Below are 18,584 nucleotides of genomic sequence, written 5' to 3' on the forward strand. Positions count from 1 at the left end.
GGTTGAAGCTTTCAAATGTTATTTTTTATGGTCATATTTGTATCTGCTACAGAGGCTGAGAAATTTGATAATCTTTTTTTTTCTTAAATTACGTTTATTTTGATTTTTTTAACTCGATAAACCCTTCCCTTGCTCTCATCTCTATCGGTAAACACACCTACAGCGTGCACTGCATACTACGTCACACACCGTCCCGAGTCTGGATGGGTGGGATGTGAGTGTGTTGCCTCTGCATGTGAGTCTGTGAGATGCAATAAGCCACAGGAGAGAGCCAGAGAAGCAAAGTCTCATGCCGACGGCAGAACAGCATTACGTGACACTTTGTATGATTGGATGATCGAAATAAAGTGATTTGTAACATGTCATTTTTGATTTTTCGCCCACCCATAATTTGGAAAAAATTAACCAATTGATTAAGAAGATAACCATTAGTTACAGCCTTAGTATTTACTTCAGGAAAACAGTATTGTCAATGTGGTTCAGTTACTTTGTGCATCTGTGAATTCAAATAACGGATCTGTGGTTGATGGTACGAAATAAGCAAAGATAAGTATGTGTCGTTACCTCTGCCTGTTTCAGCTCTTCTTTGCAAACGTCTTCTAACGAGGCTTCCAGGAAGTTCATGGCGTAGCGCTCAATGGGAGTGAGCTGGGGATAGGCAGAGAAAATTTCAGAAACAATTCACTTTTGGAGACACACTAACATCTGTGGGGGCATTGTTGGTTTTACTGAACTTTTTTCAGTAAATATGGGGGGGGGGGGGGGGTATTCTCCGGAATCACAAAGTATTTTCTCACACAATACAAACTTTAAACCTCTGTCACAAAATCCTTCTCACTGCAATTCATACATTTTTTTGTATAGAATCATTGGTAGAACTTTGACATTTCTATGCTTCTAAACTTCCTAAACAAAGCATTATTTGTTCTCTTTAACAAGCACAAACAAATGCTTTATTTTTAAATTAATAATTCCGCTGCAGGACTGAGTGATTATTTTACCTGTTCCACCAGAGCAGCTATCTCCTGCTCGGCCTTCGACAGCTCCTCCACTTCCTCCTGTTCCCCCCCGTCGTCCAATGGGATGTTCTCGTTGAACTCTGCGAGCTCTGCCACCTGCTCTGCTTTGGCCTGGGACGCTGCCACGATGTCCTCCTCGTCCTCCGCTCGACACAGGGCCTGCAACAAGCATTTACACATGATCAAGTAAACAGCCATTTTGGTTAGAAAAGGCTTGGTTGTTTGATATACAGCCCAGGAAAAAAACAAGAGACTGTTTGAGTAGAATGAACATTTTAGTTTTATAATATAAACTACTGACAACTTTTCTACCAAATTCCAATACATGTTTTATCTTTAAGAGCCTTTTTCAATAAGTTATGTAGAGATGAAGATTTAAGAACAATCCAGACTGGTCTCTTAATTATTTCCGGAGCTGTATTTTGGAAATTTGGAATGGGAAATGTATTGATTCAGAACAAGTAAAAAAAAAAAAAAAAAAAAAAAAAGAAATCACTTGTATAAAGTGGACATGCATAAAAAAGTAATATTTACAATCAATGCAAAAAGCACAAAACTGTCCAGCACATGTTTTACATATTCGAAAAGGGCTGAGAAGATTATTAAATAACTTTATTCTTGGCTCAGTATATGTATTAAATTGTCATGAATAAATCATCATACAGGAGTATATTGCCCATGTGATGCATCTCACCTGCTCCAGAATAGTGGTGCTCTGCTTGCTGCCAGTTTCCTCCTCTGGCTCTTGGGGCACGGTCAGCTCCACGGCCATCTCTCTCTTCTCCCCCTCGTTCATATCAAACAGCTCGTGGATTGTTGTCTATGGGACAAAGAGAGATATATATTTATTCAGTTCATATTCAGCACAGGAAAATGTCTGCCAGTACAACAATAAGGAGGTACTTGAACCTGCCAACCGCCTGACATTAACACCAAATAAAGAGCAATTATTTTTACTTACAGAATCAGAAAGGATTTTATTGCCAAGAAGGGTTTTACACCAACAAGGAATTTGTCTTGGTGAATAAGGTGCATACAGATAGACAATAAACAATGAACGAACAGTGACTGTGATTATTATGGTGAAATTAATTATGGAACAATAGGTGTTATCCTGTTTCCCGTATGGAACTATATAAGTTAAGGAGAAACCCCCAATGTATTTCCATAAAGTGAGTATTAGGTTCAAAAAAAAAAAAAAAAAGTATTGTTGGTCAAATACATTTTATGATTAAGTTGGTCCACTGTAAATTATGTTTTTATGTTTATGTTTATTTTATTCCACATACAAAATAGATTTAAAAAAACATGTAGTAAAAAAAATTAAAAATACATGTGTGGGTGTGGCAGAAACCTGTACAGGCTTATATAGAGCAACACCCAAAATACATTTACATATTAATATTAGCAGATCAGCACACAAGCGCGCACACACACAAAAAAAACAACAAAAAAAAACATATGTATAAATGAAAAAATAAATAAAAATCCTTCTCACTGCAATTCATACATTTATGAAAATTAACCCCCTACCTGTTTGAAGAAAGCGGTGGTGAAGTTTCCTCCTTCGATGGCCATGTCTCCCAGCAGCCGCTTCTGATTGGCTTTCTTCAGAATGTTCTCCTCCACTGTGCGCTCGCTGATCAGCCTGGAGAGAGACATACAAATAAAATTGCATCAAAAAATATACATAATCGAAATCACTTTTCTTTATGATGGGGGAATTGTTGTTCAGAAAAAAGACGGGTGTGATTTAGTAAAATTCTATTTCCTACTATTTAAAGTGGCTACGAGGAACTATACATTTTTGTTGGTTCTAGCAGCCTATTTGGACAAAAGTGTTAGAAACTCAAAATTCCTCTAAGCTACTTTAAGTAAAGAAATCAAGCTAACATATTGCTCCTATGAATGCACTTCTTCAATTCAATTTAAACAACTTCCAATTCAGTTTGAGTCAACCAGTTCTCTTCTAAGCCGTCACCTGTATATATGTGTACGTCATATATACCCCATAATAATATAAAGTATACCACATTTTGTAGGGAGGGAAAGGGGATGGGGTGGTATCGTTCTGTTTTCTTATTTTATTTTAATTGTATATAGGCCTACAGTAAAGCAATTTGTGTATGAAAAGTGCTATACAAATAAAGTTTGACAATATAAAAGCCCTTCTAAGCCCTCACCTGTATATGTGTATGTCATATAAACCCCATAACAATATAAAGTATAATACAATTTAAAAGCCCTATAAAAGATAAAAGCCCTTCTTAGCCTTCACCTGTATATGTGAAGGCTAAGAAGGAGAGCTGGAGAGGTCACTCGATAAGCCCATTCGAGTTTCTGACCTCTCCAGCACATACTCTTTTAATCTTTACATGTGTTAATGTATTTGTTGAGTGTGTTGAGTGTGTGCAAATAAATAAATGTGTCCCCATAACAATATACCACAATATAAAAGCCCTTCTTAGCCGTCACCTGTATATGTGCACGTCTCTGGTCTGTCCTATGCGGTGGCAGCGGTCCTGGGCCTGAGCGTCCATGGTCGGGTTCCAGTCGCTGTCGTAGAAGACCACGGTGTCGGCTCCCGTCAGGTTCACGCCCACGCCGCCGCTACGGGTCGACAGGATGAAGCAGAAGATTCGCCGGTCTGCGTTGAAGCGCTCCATCAGGGACTGAGAAGGGGAGGGGGATGAGAGAGAGAATAAGAATTAGATACAGATAATAGATAGATATAAGGGGAGGAGGGGGAAAATTTGATAATTAGCATGAAAAGTATTTTTTTTCTCTGTAATTTAATTCAGAAAGTTACATTTTCATATATTCTAGATTCATTATAAACACACTTTTAAGAAGCTCGACATTTCTGTTTTATAAATCCTTATTATGATTGATTGTTCGATATGATAATATTCTAATATTTTGAAAGCCGTTATCATCAAAATTAAAAACAAAAGAAAGACCAAACATATTTCACTTTGTATAATGAATCTAGAATATATGAAAGTCTCACTTTTTGAATGGACTTTTCCATGATATTCTAATTATTATAGATGCACGTGTAACTCAATACAACTTATGTTCCAAACAAAGGAAACTAACAAAATCACTGCATGTTATTTACTTGTATAGTATTTTTAGCCACATTCTTAAAAAAAATCCTGCCAGTACTAACTAACCCGTCTCATCTCCACAAGCTGAATTTCCATAGTTAACCTATTAATCATTGTTTTTATTGCATGTGTAAAATGTTATTATTTTGCATCAGTTGTTAAATCCATATTAAGACTATTACCAGTATATCATGATTGGGAATCAAATAAATGCACAAAATACATAATTTTTTTTTTGTAAATTGTTGTTTTATATATACTGTTATAAAAAAACTTAAATCACAAACAAATCTATGGTTATTTTAACATCCTGCCAGTCCTAACCTGTCTCATCTCCACGCGTGTGCTGCCGTCCAGTCTGAGGTAGATGTGTCCGTGGTAGTTGAGGAACTGTTCCAACACGTCCAACATCCTCGTCATCTGAGTGAAGATCAGAACTCTGTGGCCTCCCGTCTTCAGCTTCCTCAGGAGAGTGTGGAGGGTCTGAAGCTTACCTGCACACAAGAGGGGGACACAGTTAGAATAGTAGAGTAGTACTCGCAGCTCTAGGTATGTGCAGAAAAAATTAAATAAAAAAAACTTTAGCATTGCTTACTGTGGCACTTAAACTTTTTACTTTGAATTATTCAACTTCTTTCTTAACACTGGATAGTTTTTAATTTAGTTTTTATAAGTCATTCCACTATTGATGCCGAAATCAAACTGTCATCTCAATTGTGGTCTGGATGTCATATCGTTGATTGTTAAACATTTATTTTTTTATATATGTTTTTTTTTGTTAGCATTTTACCATCCTAAACATTCATATTTAAGCTGCTTTTAAAATAAATATAAAAAAATAGCAGGAACAACTCTGAAAAAGTCTGTAAACATTGCAAAAAACTGAAATAACACTTAAGTTAAAATGAAACCTTACCACAATCGTACTGAATGAGCCTGAGGTCGGGGAACTGCGTCCTCATGTAGCACTGGATGCGATGGAGGTTTTTAGTGAGCGGAGCCACTTGGTTAGAAAGCGTAGAGTTGAACACGGCCTGTTTGTGGCTCAGAGACGGAGGAGGGTGGCAGCTGTGCATCGAGATCTGAGGAGCCTCCACGGGGGGAATCGCAAAGGTAAACCTATGATGGGAAAAATACAGTCACATATTTAAGTATTAGTTAAAGCCTGGGGATACATGGTTTAATATAGTACAAAATCAATAAATGATATCAAAGTTGGGTGTCTCAATAGGATTTTACAAAAATATATCATAAATAAATATTATTAAACTTAGTCCAAAAACAATATTTGACTCTAGGCTACACTTTTTTATAGAACATTCACGTAACCAATCACTGCCATGATTGGTTCAAAATACTTAAGAGTGTAATAACAACCAGAGCATAGCCCCACCTCATCTTAACCGAATTTCTGTAAAGTTTATCAAACTTAAATGACAATATCTTTAATTTGGATATATAAATATGCTTATCACTCTTTTCAGATGCTTTACTATCATGGAACAACTAACTTCCCAAATTACAAAGTTGAAAGGATTTTATAGATTTGGGTTTAAAGCTCTTGTATCCCCAACAAAAAGTACAAAGGAAAACTTAAAAAATAAAAATGTAAAAGTACTAAATGTATCTACCTGTCTATAATGTGATTGAGCATATCCAGCCTATCATCGATGGTTTTGATAGCTTCTCTCACGGCGCGGCTCTTGAACCAGAAGTCATCCTGGTTGTGCCCCTGTGCGTAGAGGCAGCTGCTATGCCCAGAGCGACCCCACTCTCCCTGGGGACTGAGGGCGGCCGGAGATGGTCTAGCTCCGGGGAGGAACGTCAGAAAGTCCAAAACCTCCTTCCCATACGCCGGCTTTGCCCCACAGTGAAGCTCGTTCACTCGGAAGATGAAATCCAGTCGACTGTCGCGCTGCTGTTTGTTGCTATCTGCCAGCCAGGACTGTGGAGGGAGAGGGTGAATATTAGTGAGGTGAAGAAATGTAACACAAATGCTAAAAAACTGGGATGAAACAGCATTTATCATGTTTCCAATGATCCTGTAGACTTCCTGATATTGACAAAGAGCCTAATTGAAAATGTAGTAAATGCAGTTATGACGTACAAATTAAAGTGAGCCATCTGTGAAAAAAAATCAAATTTAATTGTGACCTCATGTTTATTGTGTTAAAAATGTAGAAGTAATGTTTTTTTTTTGTTTTGTTTTTAAGTAAGAGAAAGGCTTATTTTAGGTATCTTGCCATGACGCAATAAAGAGTGTTTGTTGGTTCTTACCATGTAGAAGGGCGAGCGAGGAGGTGGGCGTGGCGTTCTCCTGGGTGGAGGGCGCGTGTGTTTGGCGCTCGGTCTGGACTTGGTGCTAGCTGGGGTCTGGCTGCTGCTGCTGCTGCCGTCACGCGTTGCCGCTGACGACTTGGAGGCAGAGGCCGATGAGGTCATCAGAACCGGAGCTGAAGGGAGAATAGAGGAGAAAACAAAGAATTTAAATGAATACCATGATATCCTTTAACCAATTTAAACATACTATCTTAAATCTACCAAACTCTAACTGTAACAGTTTTAATTAGGCTATATTGTACTTTTACCAATTTTATTTTATTTTCCAGCTACTCTACACCTGTCTAAATAAATAAAGAAGCATGTTGTTAATGACTGAAATCTGCAGGAAAAATTAGCATGGATTAGCTTGATTTTATTTTAGCTAACAAAAACCATATAATCTCTTAAACATTTCAAACAAACCGAATTTCAGTCCTATAAAAGATAATTTTTTATTTAATTTTTTTGAATTATCAGGCTAGTCTCACCAGGCTAAGAGTTTGAGGAAAAGAATTACAAAATCAGAAATCATTCTTACAAATCGAAAGACAACGCTCTTGAATAAAGACTATAAAAGGATAGAACTCTAAGTAGCTAAAAAAAGGTGGGGTTGATGGAAACAATTAAATACTGTAAGGTTGCAGTAACTATGTGACTCCTAGTGCTTGCCATGCGTTAATACATCCATCATTATAAATAAACACCTGTAGCTCATTCTCTCACCTGTCTGCTCTGAGCTGGTTGTAGGAGGCTGCACTACTTTGAGTACAGGGCGCGGGGTGTGTGGTGAAGCGATGGTCCCAGTGGGAGGTGCTATGGTGTAGTGAGCAGTAGCAGGACCAGGGGTGCGCTGTGTGATCTGCAGTGGGGCGATAGTGGCTCTGATGGGGGTAGTGTTGGGGTTGGCGTGGGGGTGGGGGTTTGGGGAAGGGGAAATCTGGGGGATAACTCGAGGTGAAGGGGCTACTGCCAGAGTAGGCACGGCACCGCCCTCCTTGCCTGCTGACTGACGCACTACGATCTTCACCACGCCGGGACTGCTAACCATGGTGGGGGCCACTGAGGAGACAAAACAAAGAGAAACAAGATTCTTAAAAAGGTGTTCAGTGTTTAGTCAACTCTTAGTGAGATTTTTTTTCCCTCTTTAAACTAATTCAAAAAGGGATTTTTATTGCATCCACTTTATCAGCAACATTAATTTTTTTTCAATAGGTTAATTTACTCAAAACATATTCATTGTAGCAATTGGAGAAATATTTTAGCTCGTCAATATCTTGTGTTAATCATAAAGGAGGTAGCTGAGCATTTATTTTTCAGTTTACGTTAAAAAAATTCACAGTGATAGGATATCGTAAAAAAAACCTCTAATATATTTAGTTAATTCCTGTTAAATACCTTGCGTGACATTGTGTGGCAGCCTGTTGGAGGGCAGGGCAGAGGAGGAGGAGCAGCCAGGATGAGTGTTAGCTGAGCTCTGGACAGAGACCGGCGTGCTGATGAGGTGATGCTGCACTCCACTGGACACGAGGTGCATTACATTACCTGGACCATAAGTTCAACAGGTAAGCCCAAAAGATATCAACATTATACAAGTCCACTTTAAACTTAACTCACTATTCTAGATGTATAAGTTACAGTTAAATTTGTATCACTACCTAACGTTACTGGAAAAAGTGCCTACTTCTATCATTTCATTTTTGGTATTGTATGTTCATGTGTGGGTCAATAGTGTATAAATGATGCCACTGATCGACAACCCTTTTTTCCATTCACCAACAGTACACATCAGTCAGGCAGTCAAACACTACAATAAAAAGTACACATTGAAATTGCCAGCAATGCCACTACATTTTTTTTTTAATGTACAAAAATTAGTTTTTGTTTTCTTATCTTTATTCAAAAGCTTTGTCTTTTGATTTGAAAGAATGATCTATTAATGTAACCTTTTAGATTGTATCCTTACTTACGTTACCTGAAAAAGAGCCCGCTTCTACAACTTTTATTTTGGTTATGGATGTTTATGTGAAAACAGGCATACCATCAAGAATGATAGATAACATTTTATCCATTCACCCACAGTATGTATCAGTCAGTCAGTTCAATCACTCACCTTGTACGGGGCGTGCGGGTCCGGGGACCTGGTGGATTTGGGCTCCAGACAGAGTGAGTTTGTTCCCCTGGAGCTGGAAGGTGACGGGTTTACTGCCCTGACAGGAGGACACGGGTCGCCCTGCCAACGAGGCCAGCTGGGCGATGCTCACCACCTCACCAGCTAAGGGAGGAAATTATTTAAAAAATAACAATGTTATATTTAGTTTACTAAAAGTCAGTTATTCTTTGTTTAAAGGTTAATGACGAAAAAGTATTTACAACAATGTAAAAAAATGTTTAAAAAGATGAGTATTTAGTGGCATCTATTGGAAAGATTCTAGATTGCAAAGCTCCCTTGCTTCATGCCAACTTTATTTTCAAGTGATTATACACTAATTAAAACATACTTGTGAATATTATATTCTACTTCTACCAAGTCTGTTCTGAAAAACACTAATACCTTCTACACACCTTTAAGTAAATAAAAAGGTGATAAAAAAATAAATGTAATCAAACTGACAGCTATCTCTAAGGGTAATTCAATTTTAAACAAGATAAGAGTGAATAACTATATATATTTTAATCGAGACAGACTTACAAGGCAAACCAAGACATTATAAGGGCTAATCTATTCATTAAGACAAACGTACAGGGCAGCCTAGCTTGCATATCCGGGCTGAGTAGCACCCTTTGGGGCATGATGTTCCCGGGGCTGGGGTGGGCTGGTATTCCGATGGTGCAGGCGGCGCCGGGCGGTCGGACAGTCAACACAGACTTTGGAGCGTTGTGTCGCACCGCCGTCTGAGCAGAGAGATGCATGGAGGGGCGCGGGGGAGGGGGCACCGTGGCTACTGTACACACCACTGGAAAAACAAAAAAAGGAGATATGAAAACAATGAGTTGTAATTAAAAAATACAAAATTGTCTAGAACTATTTTTTTTACCCTTTTCACTTTTTAAACCTTTAAACAGGAAAATACCTAATTGATATCAAAAATCTCATTTTCAAGAGTGTCCTGGCCAACACAAGCAGCAGTACAGTCACACATACACAAACACAAGTTACACAAAACAATTCAAAAAAACATAACAACTAAACCAGCAAATATTTCCCCAAGGTCGACTATAATCATAAATACGTCAGACAGAACACCTAAAGCCAGATGTGTCTGCCTCTAGGTCATTTAGCGTCCTCTCAAAAGCGACCAATGAAGCTTATTAGGTTTCAAATGTTTTCTGTAACTCACCTTGCTGCACTACAGGAGCAGGTGTAGGCGTTGCCGTGGCTTCAGACACAGCGGTTGGTTTGGGCGTCTGAGCGGCAGGAGGAACGGAACACGTCGGTTTGTTCATCAGCAGAACCGGACGATTCTCACCTTTAGGAGGCGGCTGGAACATCCTGGAAAAAACACAGAAACCTTAAAATCTAAGCCTCTGTAGCACATAGAAACATGAAATAAAAGACATTTAAAAAGGTAAGGTTCACAGGTTTTATTAAAACATGCTCCCTTAGCGCTTACAAACCAACACATTTATCTAAACATCGTCAAAATTGGATGAAAAAAAAAAAAGAATTAATGAAATAAAATATTTAAAAATAATGTGCTAAATTAAAGTTATAATCCTGCTTCCTTTAAGCATGCATAGTAGTGACTGAGTGTGCAGTGGAGAGAGAAAGATAGACAGACAAAGGGAGGAAGAGATAGCTTTATTCTATAATTTAGTTCAGTTATCACTGTCTTTAGACTCACTCCTGACACCCATTGTTACATATCAGACCAAGTGCAACTGTATAAAGCAGAGGTCTATGAAAGCCTTGTAAGAGCCTTGTATGAGTATGTATTTACCTGTTGACCTTCATGCGTATGGGTCTGGGTCTGGGAGGAGGTTCAGGTGAATCCACGATCTCCTGGATGAGAACACGAGAGACTTTGTGTCGCGGCAGGAACACGTCTCCCTGGTAACGGGACACGCGGCTCTCCAAACCAACAAGGTCAAACATGGACAGGTCGCAGCGCTGAGGACGGAAAAAAACAAACAGTATTATTATTATTATTATTATTGTTTTTGGGCATTTTCCAGCTTTATTAGATAGTACAGAGTTGAAATGGGGAGACAGAGAGAGAGAGGGGGGATGACCTGCAGTAAAGGTCCACGGGTTGGATTTGGACCCTTCTAATACTAACCTTTAGAGGATTGACCTCCATGTTCGTTTAGTTTCCAGTTTGCAACATCTACTTATTGTACTCTTTAATACAGCCATGTTATGGAAAGCTGCCTATAGCACCCTCTTCAGACCAAACTAGTGTAGTATATCCACTCCAACCACTTGATGGAAAACACACTTAATCGAGTTCTTTTTAGCGAATATTTTTGAAAGTTCGCTAAAAAGAACTGAATTAGGTGCGTTTTCCAACTTTCAAAATATTTGCTTCACATTAAGATGGAAAGGTAGCTAGTGTGATTGCTCTTCCAAGTTTGATTTACTAAGGCGTTTAATGTTTTTTTCTGGTTATTCCTTTGCTGCTTACCTTTAGCGGGTTGACCTCCAGGGCGTCCTGCACCAGAGAGGCAGTGTGGAAGACGATGGGCTTGGTGATGAAGGGGCTCTGGACGGGACGGGGGTCAAACAGGTTGGGGTGGTTACACACTTTACGCAGCTGCATCAGGATGTTGATCACAGACATGAAGTGACCGCTGGCCAGTGTTTCTCTGGTCCTGTGGGTCAGAAAACAAAACGGGTGATGAGTTGAGTAGTGTGAAATACTGCCAAGTCCTTTCTTCTTTCAAAACTGCCCATAAAACCTCTTCAGATTTCCTTTCCCCAGCTAATCCTCACGCTTTTTAAACACTGTTTAAGTGTTATTTTCTCCTTTTTAAGTCTGCTGTACGTCCAGGTTTTTTCTTAGCAGTAGAATAAACAACTGAAAAATGTCTTTAGCTCCTGTGCCAGTGTCAGGGGGCGACACCAGTTTATAAACGCTGCAATACTGAGAAATACAGAGAGAGTTCTGTGGAGCCGATAGGCTTAATCAACTTTGTGTCAACTCGTTTGTCAATGTGTATGAAAAAGTTACGCACTACAGCTTTAATAACGTTTTTTTTTTGTATGTTCAGTGACTTTAAGTGCTCAGAAAAGCCCTGTATAAATCTCCTGCAGTATATTAAATTCTCCATTTATAACAACAACTTACGAGGCCTGAGCCATGAAGTCGTCGTAGAGGAAGCGTTGCCTCTTGGACAGCCGGCAGCGAACCACGTGCTCGTATTTCTTTGGCATTTGTTTCTCCACGTCGATCTTGATTCTCCTCAACAGAAACGGCCTCAGCACCTTGTGAAGTCTTTTCACCAGGCCTTCGTTGTATTCCTGACTGCCCTCGATCATTCCCGTGAGCGGGTTGGAGAACCATTCCTTAAACTCCCGGTGTGACTGGAAGACGTGCGGCATGAGGAAATGCATCAGAGACCACAGCTCCATCAGGCTGTTCTGAAGAGGAGTTCCTGTTAGCAGTAGCCGACGATGGCTGGAAAGGGAAGAGGAAAGAGTAGAGGTTTATATTATGGACAGTTGGTGCATCAGTGTTCGCACATTTATTACATTTTTTAAACCTAAACCTTTGTAAATGTCTCTTTCTTAGAATACAAACCCCTAGCTCATGTAAGTAATAAGTTGAGTTTGTTTACACGGGGCGCTCTGTGGCACAATATCACCCCCACCCCTCTTTCTGTCTCCCCATTGAAAATGCCAAAAAAAAAAATAATAATAATAATAATTTAAATGTGACCTTTCACAGATATAAAATCACAAAGTGCTTTATATAAAAAAATGTCAAATGTCCTCTCCCCTGACCTGTTGAAGTTGAGCAGACTCTGCCAGCGCTGGGACTTGAAGTTCTTGATGTTTTGCGCCTCGTCCAGGATCAGGTAACGCCAGGACTTCCGCCTGAAGGCCTGGTGATCCTGCAGCACCAGCTTGTAGGAAGTGATGCACACGTGGAACGCATTCGGCTTGGTCCAACCCTAAGAATGAAAAAATAAATAATATAGTTTTAACAATCGGGTACTCCGGTGGCGTAGTGGATAGAGTGCGCAACATATTGGCTGCCCTCTGAAAGTCAAGATTTGAATAAAAAAAGAAAAATAGTATCGTTCTGTTTTCTGTGATCTAATCAAAAAGACAAATATCTAACTCCAATGCACTTTTCTGATCACCAAATAGTATTGCAAATAATCAAATCTCTGTATTGAACGGGCCAATACAATTTGACAGAGAATTCCAAACAAGGGACAGCCCTAATATACCATTCAGAAGTCCTTACCTGTCTCTTGAGCTTTCTCTCCTTCTGGCTTCCAAAGTACGTGAGGATCTTAAACCCGGGACACCAGCGCTTCAGCTCCATCTCCCAGTTCAGCATCACAGAGGTCGGCACGATGATCAGGTGAGGGCCCCAGTTACCTGAACACAGACAAGAAAAAGATGGAATATCTGAGTTAGATCACTGTGTAAAGTGTCAATTTTAATCAATTCAATGACCTTTAAACTTGTGAGAAACCGAGGTTGAGGTATAAAGTGTAACGGTTGCTGTTGCTTGGGTGCCAGGAAGGTTTAGGCCTAACAATCTTTTTTAAATTCAATAAATCTAAACTATTATTTTCAATCACTTCTCAACCATTTCTTGAACCCAAAACTTTATTTTCTATAATTTTAGTGTCACAACAAAAAAACAGAAATTAGTCTCGGAAATAGCAGTTGCTACAAAAGTGACTACAAAAAGACAGAAATAAACATTTAAATATTTTTAAATGACTAAAAGCAGCATGGCGAAGTTTCTTACTTTTTTCACATGCGAGGTGAGCCAGCAGAGCGATGGTCTGGATGGTTTTCCCCAGTCCCATCTCATCAGCCAAGATGCCGTTGAGTTTCTTCTCGTACATGGTGACCAGCCAGTCCAGACCAATGTGCTGGTACTCTCTCAACTGGCCGTGGAGCAGGAAGGGGATCGGGGTTTTGACCTAATTATGTGAAGAGAAGAAGAAAATATTAATCACCCAGAATTGTTTTTTTTTGCATTTTAAAAGTCACGTAAAAGTAATATAAGATACAACAAGAACCAGTGTTTCCCCTACCATTATACAGGCCTGGCGGGGCCGCCAGGCCAACGAGACCCCCCGCCAGGCCAACAGCAGCCTGACTTAAAACATTTTTTTTTTTTTTTTTTTTTTTTTTAAATCAATCTTTCATTGATTCCGTAATAATCATTTGCGCGCGTCTGCGCGGCACTGTCGGTCTACCCCTCGTGTGCGCCTGTCTTTACAACCTCTCGTTTGATCATCCCATCAGCTGATCTGTGTGTCTGCGTGTGTGTGTGTGTCTGCGCGCGGCTCGATGCGCGTGTGCATTCGGTGCGCACTTGTTAAACACGGAAGCCAATGAGCAGGAGCATGACTAGCAAGCAAACGCTGAACTAGTGGCGAAAATAAAACCAGCGCCTGCTCTGTGGAAATATTAAGGACTCAGTAACAGGGACGTTGAACAGGAAAAAGTGCTGAGCAAAACTTAGAAAGTTGAAATCGCTACGTCGCCGTGGCAACACAACCAATCTGTATCAACAGCAGAGACAGCGCTGAAAAAACGGCATGCACACGTTTCAGTAAGTTTACAGAAGTGCCACACTGCTACTGTCTTTGCCATTCTCAGAAGAGCATTCATTTATTTTCAAGGGACATATTAATGTATTTATTGTTTTAACTGTTAAGTTATCTTGAAAACAGCAGGCCATAGTGGGGCTACAAGCTTTATTTTTTTGTATTTTCAATGCTACTTTATTTTTATGTTTTAAATTGAGAAATAGGCTAGATGAAATATAATGGTCGGAATAGGGAATTTGCCTTATGTAGCACACATGTTAATAGGCTAATCATGATGTGTAGCCTATGTTTTATTTATTTTCAACAAGGCTATTTGCCTAAAAAATAAATAAAAAAAAAAGTCAGTAGGCTAGCTTCAAGGTTAGGTGATTCAGATTATTCCAGAAATGAGTCCTAGACAGGACCTGTCTATATTAGATCTTAGTGTTTATTGTTTTTTATTGAAATCCACGTGTTTTTCTTCAATAGTTTACATGGCTTGTGTCTCCAAATTATTACAGGAAATAGTTATAGGCAGGACATATGACAGTTGTTTACAGAGCACATAATTAATCAGATTTCACCGCTCAAAGTGCACCAGATTGATGCATTTAACTTTAAAAGGATAAAGTTTTCTTCTGCAGGGGGATACCCCCAGACCCCCCTAGAAGGTCCATTCTCACCCAGCAGGATCTAAAAATCCTGTGAGAAACACCACATGTACAAACGTACTGAATGTGAAAGCATAACCCTATGCCCTCATTCTTAACGGGCTTTTAAAAGAGGCTCATCCCAAATGGGGTTCGTTTTGGTCAATTTCTTCTAGAAATTTGATACCCACGCGGCGCGCATACTCTTCATCAGCTCTTACCACCGGGCCTAAAAAAAATTCTAGGGGAAACACTGAGAACTATATTGTCATTTTAACCACACTGCAAACCTGTGCAGTGGAGAATTACATAGCGTTTCTCCAGGACAGGGCAATTTCAACAGTAACTTAAAAAGCAAACGGATTATTATAAGACCATTTTGAAGCTCCCCTTATAAAATATGAGCTTGAAGACAGTTTTTGAGACTGAATTGAAGACATTTTACATTACAACAAAATATTAATCTAAATGAGGTATTATTTTCCTTTGTTTAGCTCTTTGTAACAGTGTTAAGAAAGACACTACACAAATAAATAAATGCAAACGTAAAAAAAGTAATGAATGTAATTATTCTAGACGTACCTTAGTAGTAGCCAGAGTGTATCCTTTGGGCTGCAGGCTCTCGGCTGTAGCAGCGATGTGACTGATTTCTTTCTTCGGACGAGCGCTGGCGGCAGGCGGACTGTTCTCTCCCTCCTTTAACAGAACCTCCATCCCTTCATCTCCACAGCCATCATCTTCCTCCTCTTCCTCGCTCTCTGCACTGTCTCCCTCTTCTGCACTGTCGCCCGGGGAATCTGAGAAAAGCAAATGTGAAATTATTAAATTTTTACTATTAAATTAATAAAAATTACAATATTTCATTTTAAATTATTTTAAATTTCACTGAAATTACTTATTGTGAGAAAATGTTGAATTTTTTTTTTTTTTTAATCCAACATTGTATTTATTGTTTTTTTCAACAATTTTGCACATACAAAGTCTTACACATTAATCAGCAAGTTTATTTTTTACTATTAAATTAATTCAAATTACAATATTTCACTTTTAATCATTTAAAATTGCATTGAAATGACTTATTGCGAAGGAGAAAAAGGTGAGCTAGTGGATATTCTGGTCTATTAAACATGCAATAGCATATGTAAAGCCATCATTCATACTGATACATTAAAGATGAAGTCAGCGATTCTGGAGCATGCCAATTCTGAAGCATGCAGCATACAGTTTCTGTGCTGAACAGAAGTATTACAAAGCCTAAGGTCTGTAAATGGGAAGGTTGCTAGCTACGTAGGGCCCATTTGTTTACATACCAGTTTACAGAGCCTAGGCTGTGCATAAACACCAGATTTTTTTTGACAACAACCATTCTCCAGAATCCACCTTTAAGAATAACCTAAAACAATTAGATTAAGAGTTGGATAATACCTGAGGAGGAACTGTTGCTCTCTGCATCACTCTCATCTTCCTCCGTCTCCTCCTCTTCGTCTCCGGACTCTTCAGAATCAGAACTGGCTTTAGAACCGGCCGCAGACGGAGCCTCAAAGTCCGACGCATACGCTCCTTTGTATTTCTCCAGGAGCTCCTCAACCGTCATGTCGCCTACAAAGGGAACAAGGAGATGTGTCAGCGAAAGAAGCTAAAATGCTGCAGTTTTTAACCAGGGCAAAGTTTGTATTCTTTTAAGATAATTTTTTGGCATTTTCCATGAGACAGAGAAGAAATGGGTCAGAGAGGGGAATGACATGCAGAGAACAACCCGGACAGGATTCTAACCCGGATCTGCTGTGAAGAGGACTGAGCTTCTATGGAGGGCAATGTTTAAAGTGAATTAAAATGCAGCTCACTGTCACAAAAACAATGTACACATAAATTAAAAATGGCAGTCAAAACAGAGCCGATTTGCTCAGTTATTTAACTGAAATGCAATGATGATCTTCGTCGATCTGCATGTCTCCCCGAATTTATGACACATTTTTATTGTACAATTCTGTCAGCAAGTTTATAGATTTGCAACTGTCCTGGGTGAAACGATCTGTGAAATCATTAAAAACAAAATGGCAGAGGGCAGAATCAATAAGGTTTTTATGTGGAGTGAATTAAAAAGATCTCCACGGGCAAAAGAGCTTTACTAAATATTTGATGAGATGGATATGCTGAAAATCTACAGGAATAATTTAATTCGTAATGTTAACTTTATTAAAAGTAGGGTGCCATCTAACATGGAAGGAAAATAGTTTGAAGATATCTTTTCAAAGCCCAAATTGAGAATATATGTCTCTTTCTTTCTCACACACACACACACACACACACACACACACACACACACACACACACACTTAGAAGCCAAAGATCTTTAGCTGCACAGTTCAGAACTTGTATTTAAAGTTTAACTATTGAAATAAATATTCAGCTTATATTTAAATAAATGTAAAAAAAACATTTTCAACACTTTCAAAAAGCAGCAATACACAAAGTAACAACTAGTGACATTACCTTCTTTGGCCAAGTCATCCAGTTCCTCAGCGTGGTCCAATGTTCCTTCAACCTTCTCCTGGGCATCAATGGTGTCCTCCTCATCCTCAGCTGGAAATGGGAAGAGGTCGAAATCAATTATAAAGTCAAAACATTTCTTAAAATTCAACTTCGATCTTTGACTTTTTCTGTTGTGTGTTTGGGTTCTTTAAAAAAAATAAAAATAATCTAACAATAAAGTATTAAAAAAATTAAAATTGAACTTCGAATTCTGACTTTTCAAGGACTTTCTAGGTCCAATTTCCCAAGGACCCAACATGACACAGTTTGAGATAAATAGGACACCATAATAAATACTGTGACAACACTGAGAATTTCTATAATATTAACTAGCAGCTTTACAGAAGCTCACGGACAGACAAATTGACTTTAAATCACTAATTTTTATTTATTTATATGTATACAGGTAAATCCCATTGAGACCGGAGACTCTTTTGCAAGGGAGACCTGTTCCCATTCACACACACATTCATATATATTCAGAGCAGGCTAACTAACTATCGACATCTATTCACACGTGCCCATAATGCATGTAACAGATTTATAAAGTGATCTTACCGTCCTCTTCATTAGCAGTGAATTCTCCATCTTCCTCTATGGATGAAGAGGATTCATCAGAGCATTCTTCATCTGAGCCGGCCTCCTGTGAAATACAACCAATTTAGTGTTTAACTTAAATTCAAACATCTGTGGACTTCTACCTTGGCTAAAGAGTAAAGATGATGCCTACATATTAAAGATGGCAGCAAGTAAAAATGGCCCTACTGTTAGGCCCCTTCTCTTGTTAATATTATTAACTCTTATACAGCAGTTGGTTCTGAGTGACCGAGTGATTTGATTGGACGAGAGACATTCCATGCGTTCTGAAGCAGCGCTGATATGAGCGTCCAACGTCACTCCGACTGTTCAGGGACTGTTCACCAAACTGACAAAATCACTCCGCTCACTGATGTTTTTCCCAGTCCCATAAAGTTTTTCCACAGTTGTACCTGGTGCATTTTGAGTGTATTGAGCAGTTAAGAAGTGGGGTGGGATTGAACAAGTTTTTACTTCTTCCCACCCCTTTTCAAATATGTTGTGGCATTTTTATAGAGTGCTTGGCGGCCTTGTCAGTGCAGGAGTCACTAGGGCTGACTCCCGTTGATGCATTTTTATTATTGTATTGTTGTTGCATATTTGAAATAAATTATTAATTCATTCATTCAGTTGTTCTAGAGACAGCTCTGCCACCG

At 39.0% G+C, this 18,584-nt stretch overlaps 1 protein-coding gene across 2 annotated transcripts in view; it reads right to left on the minus strand.

Annotated features, from left to right (window-relative positions):
* srcap (Snf2-related CREBBP activator protein) overlaps window positions 1-18,584 on the minus strand; it is a 39,431-nt gene that overhangs the window by 7,104 nt on the left and 13,743 nt on the right. For both annotated transcript variants that reach the window (XM_080049465.1, XM_080049464.1), the window contains 24 exons: window positions 17,911-17,995; window positions 17,314-17,403; window positions 16,246-16,419; window positions 15,403-15,617; window positions 13,378-13,555; window positions 12,862-12,998; window positions 12,393-12,562; window positions 11,737-12,066; window positions 11,074-11,260; window positions 10,390-10,559; window positions 9,790-9,941; window positions 9,193-9,405; window positions 8,562-8,723; window positions 7,847-7,993; window positions 7,175-7,510; window positions 6,407-6,582; window positions 5,761-6,074; window positions 5,041-5,248; window positions 4,454-4,618; window positions 3,495-3,691; window positions 2,553-2,667; window positions 1,714-1,839; window positions 1,002-1,178; window positions 565-648 (listed from right to left, as the gene is read on the minus strand). In XM_080049465.1, coding sequence (XP_079905591.1) covers window positions 565-648; window positions 1,002-1,178; window positions 1,714-1,839; window positions 2,553-2,667; window positions 3,495-3,691; window positions 4,454-4,618; window positions 5,041-5,248; window positions 5,761-6,074; window positions 6,407-6,582; window positions 7,175-7,510; window positions 7,847-7,993; window positions 8,562-8,723; window positions 9,193-9,405; window positions 9,790-9,941; window positions 10,390-10,559; window positions 11,074-11,260; window positions 11,737-12,066; window positions 12,393-12,562; window positions 12,862-12,998; window positions 13,378-13,555; window positions 15,403-15,617; window positions 16,246-16,419; window positions 17,314-17,403; window positions 17,911-17,995 — 4,308 coding nt within the window. The remainder of the gene's footprint in view (window positions 1-564; window positions 649-1,001; window positions 1,179-1,713; window positions 1,840-2,552; window positions 2,668-3,494; window positions 3,692-4,453; window positions 4,619-5,040; window positions 5,249-5,760; window positions 6,075-6,406; window positions 6,583-7,174; window positions 7,511-7,846; window positions 7,994-8,561; window positions 8,724-9,192; window positions 9,406-9,789; window positions 9,942-10,389; window positions 10,560-11,073; window positions 11,261-11,736; window positions 12,067-12,392; window positions 12,563-12,861; window positions 12,999-13,377; window positions 13,556-15,402; window positions 15,618-16,245; window positions 16,420-17,313; window positions 17,404-17,910; window positions 17,996-18,584) is intronic.

The sequence above is a fragment of the Ammodytes marinus genome (genome assembly GCF_949987685.1).
Source record: "Ammodytes marinus genome assembly, chromosome: 20".
Classification (NCBI taxonomy): Eukaryota; Metazoa; Chordata; class Actinopteri; order Uranoscopiformes; family Ammodytidae; genus Ammodytes; species Ammodytes marinus.